The sequence below is a fragment of the Glossina fuscipes genome, unplaced genomic scaffold (genome assembly GCF_014805625.2).
Source record: "Glossina fuscipes isolate IAEA_lab_2018 unplaced genomic scaffold, Yale_Gfus_2 1, whole genome shotgun sequence".
In the NCBI taxonomy this organism is placed as follows: Eukaryota; Metazoa; Arthropoda; class Insecta; order Diptera; family Glossinidae; genus Glossina; species Glossina fuscipes.
In genome coordinates, this window is record NW_023998415.1 from 26,583,415 (window position 1) to 26,587,119 (window position 3,705).

At 31.4% G+C, this 3,705-nt stretch overlaps 1 protein-coding gene across 1 annotated transcript in view; it reads right to left on the bottom strand.

Moving 5' to 3' along the window:
- Positions 1-440: 440 nt before the first annotated feature.
- LOC119631764 (glutamate decarboxylase) overlaps positions 441-3,705 on the bottom strand; it is a 21,529-nt gene continuing 18,264 nt past the window's right edge. The window contains exons 7-8 of the mRNA XM_038024257.1: positions 1,178-1,522; positions 441-1,041 (exon numbers count right to left, since the gene is read on the bottom strand). Coding sequence (XP_037880185.1) covers positions 868-1,041; positions 1,178-1,522 — 519 coding nt within the window. The 3' untranslated portion in view covers positions 441-867. The remainder of the gene's footprint in view (positions 1,042-1,177; positions 1,523-3,705) is intronic.

Sequence of the window (3,705 nt, forward strand, 5' to 3'; positions counted from 1 at the left end):
ATTAGTAGTACTAGTAGTAGTAGTAGTAGTAGTAGTATTAGTAGTAGTAATAGTAGTAGTAATAGTAGTAGTCGTAGTCATCCATTCTTTATGACTTTAATGAGGAGTCAAAGCTTCGTGTTTATTAACTTTCGATAGCGTACGATGGTGAATGATTTAAGTAATGACAACAAAACGCGAAAATGATATTTACTTATAATTAATGATTTCATTTGGATTAAATATAATAACAATATACATATATAAATGTGTATGTGTACAGTGTTGTATACATTTGTTTGCTTCAGTAATATTCAATAAATAAGTTTAGAATAATATTTTTTTCAACAGTTTTATAGATTTCCCACAAAATTTTTAACACAACATTCCGTACGTACATGAGTTTTGTAAATATTAATATTTGTTTTTTTGTTTTTTTTTGTTTTTTTATGTTTTTTGTTTTTTTTTTTTTTGCTTTCATTAATATATAAACAAATACATCAACAATGTTATAAAGATATTCATATGAAGAAATGGTGATTATAATTTTGCTAAGGATCGGTGCGTATGAGTGTGTGATATGCTTTTGACTTAAAGATACTTCTTGGTTATTAAATTGTTTTTGTAATCATTTATTGGGCTTATTTTTCTTCTATATATATAATCTAAAGGTTTCTGATTAGGAGAAACCATCTTAATATTTTCATAAATATATTTATATATATATATATATATATATATGTATAGGTGTGTGCTCGTTCATTCTTACATTTCTTTTTCCATATTAACCAATGAATCAAATCAGAGAAAAACCTAAATAACCTTTTAATTAACATCTAAAGTTAAATTAATTTTTTTGTTTAGATTTTACTTTAGCTTATAAATAATTTACAAATCATCGCCTAAACGATGAATTTCATCGAGCATATAATCAACATCTTGTTCGGTTACGGCCGATGATGATATAATTGATCGGAAGAAATTTGGTCGACGATCATCGGGCTGATAGCCGACCATTAAACTACCTTTTTGCATCATGCGTCCTTTTATGATGGGGCAAATCTGTAAGAAATATTTATTTTAATTTACTATTATTATTATAATTTTTTTTATATTTTTATTTTTTATTTTTTTTATTTTTAGTTGATTAAAACATAATGTTATTTCCATTTTGCGACTTAACGCGCTATATATGTACCTTTCCCAATTCTTGTTCCTTCCTTTTGTCATGAGGTACTCCGCGTAGCCGTTTAGGTACATACCAGAAGGAAACATTAACGCACTCTGGTTCCATAATCAAGTGAAAACGATCTGATTGCTCTTTAATGCGTTTCACCTGATAGTGGGTCAATTCCATTAAACGATCCTGTTGGCGTTCGAATCCTTCGGTGCCCTTGGAGCGCCATTGCAGCCATAACTTGAATATGTCGTTATGACGACCGCATTGTATAACCTTATCACCGGTATCGTAGCTAATATCGTACTGTTTATCGGTCATAAAGAGATATTCGGCTGACATCTGATTGCAGCTAATTAAAAGACCCTGCAAATTAAAAGCAAAAAAAAAAAAAAAAAAAAAATTAAAAAATTAAAAAATGGCAAATAAAAAAAAGTTTACTCATCGTTTGTGTAATTTCAATAAAATGCCCTAATATTTTTTTTTATTGTAATCGCGTTTATGCTTTTTTTTAACATTTTTATATTTGTTCTGTTTGCTGCAACTTTCACTACATCATCTATCATCCATTTGTTGAGGTTCAAATGGTTAGAACTATACGACTATGGGTGTACATGTATGTATGAATACAAGCGATAAGTCAAGTTTGAAATTTTAATTAAAATTCCTTAAAAAAAGCAATTTTGTTGCGTAAAAATAGCATCACGAGCAACTGTGACCAATGACGATGGCAACATATTGCATTTAAATTTGTTATTGTTCTATATAACGATTTAGGGGATGATTCAGACAGAGATTTCAGGCAAGTTTTGCCTGCGACATGCCTGTCCAACACGCAGCCCGCACATCTTCTAACGCGTCCTATCGATTAATCATTTTAGGTAAATTCAAGAAAAAAAAAAGAAAAAAAACAATCGTAAAATATTTCTGACATAAATTTTTAGAAAAAATTTCGTCAAAAAGTTTCAGGAAAATATTTTAAAAAGAGATTTTTAGTGCGTGTGCACGTGGTATGGCACCATGTTCAACATATCACGATCAATTTTGCTGTAATGCTTGTTAGATCTCTTGTGCGATCACGTTAGTCATTTTCTTGCTAATTCTATTTATTTAATTGGGATCGGAGTTTATGTTTGAGACGGTGCATTCGCCTCATAAATGTTATGCAATGGATTGTCGTTGTATTCATATGCGACTCCCTGTCGAAAACCAAGACAGAGATAATCAAAGGCAAAGCTTGACCATTTATCATCTTGGACATGTATAGTAATATAAAATACTCTCAAATACTTGTAAGAAAATGTCATGGATAATATAGGACTTTCCTCCCGTATTTTAGTTTGAAGGTTTAAGTGTTTTTTGGCTTCTTTTGAGCTGAAAAACTAGAATTAAGATAACATGCACTCTGTTCTCGTATTTCAGTGACCGTAGAAATAAACTTGAATTTTATTTAAAGTTAACAAATCGATCTAATTGAAAACAGTTCTCATTTTGCTGCAAAATTTTTCACTCGCAAGCACGCAATGAATGTCGCCTTGTTGAAATAGCTTCATCACGCTCAGGTCATTGACCGAAATTTTATATACTGATCGAGTTGACATGCATGTGCCTTCAACCTAAACCAGTCAATCGTGGTTAAGCATCAGTAATAATTTTTTTTTTTTTTTTTTTTGCTTCCAACGGCATCACTTCCATGATCTGTGAGCTAGATGAAGCAGCTTTCGAATGGATCCGATAGATTAAATTCATAATCGTTTGTTACTGAGTAATGGACACCAGCAGAGGACGTGAGAGTTCGTTTTAAGCTTTAATTTTTTGTTTTTTTTTTTTTTTTTTTTTTTGATTTAATGTGATCTTAACAACAAAAATCGATGGACTTAGTCACTCAAGAGTTATTTTCGTTTCTTGGTAAACGCTAGAGTACAGTTACCTCGAAAATTCATAAAAATGAACTGTGAGCGGTGTAGTAAGTCGACCGACATTACCGTTATTTTTGTTAAATTTTAGTTTCAAATTTTTTTTTTTTTTTTAAATTTTTTACCTATTGTAAGCTAATTTGTCTAGGGATCGCGTCGTGTTGAAGGCTAGGAAAATCTCCAACACCTTTTAGGTTTGGTATATTAATGAAAATCTCAACAACGGAACTATAAACGGACAGATTGATGTTGTTAGGGCGATTTGGAGTCTTATAGGTGATTAAGAATATACCCCGGTACCTATTAAATAACGTTTAAAGAATGGGGACGGGATCGAGGGTAATTTGTCACTCTGGAATAGATATATAAAGCCTTGACTTTCTATGCTTCGAAGTTTACGAGCAGCAGAGCTATTGTACATTTTCAAAAAATGTATGAAGTTTGACGTCAGCGACGGACACTATTGTCTGATTGTTTGTCTTTTTGAATTTTTCTTCGTTTCAAAAGACTTGCACAAGTCTGTTATTGCTTTTATTAAATTCGTACAATATGTTGGTGTTTCTCAGCTATTTTGTATCTTTCCTTTTCAATGCATTTCGATTATTTTTTTTGGGGGGAGGGAGGGGGGGGGGG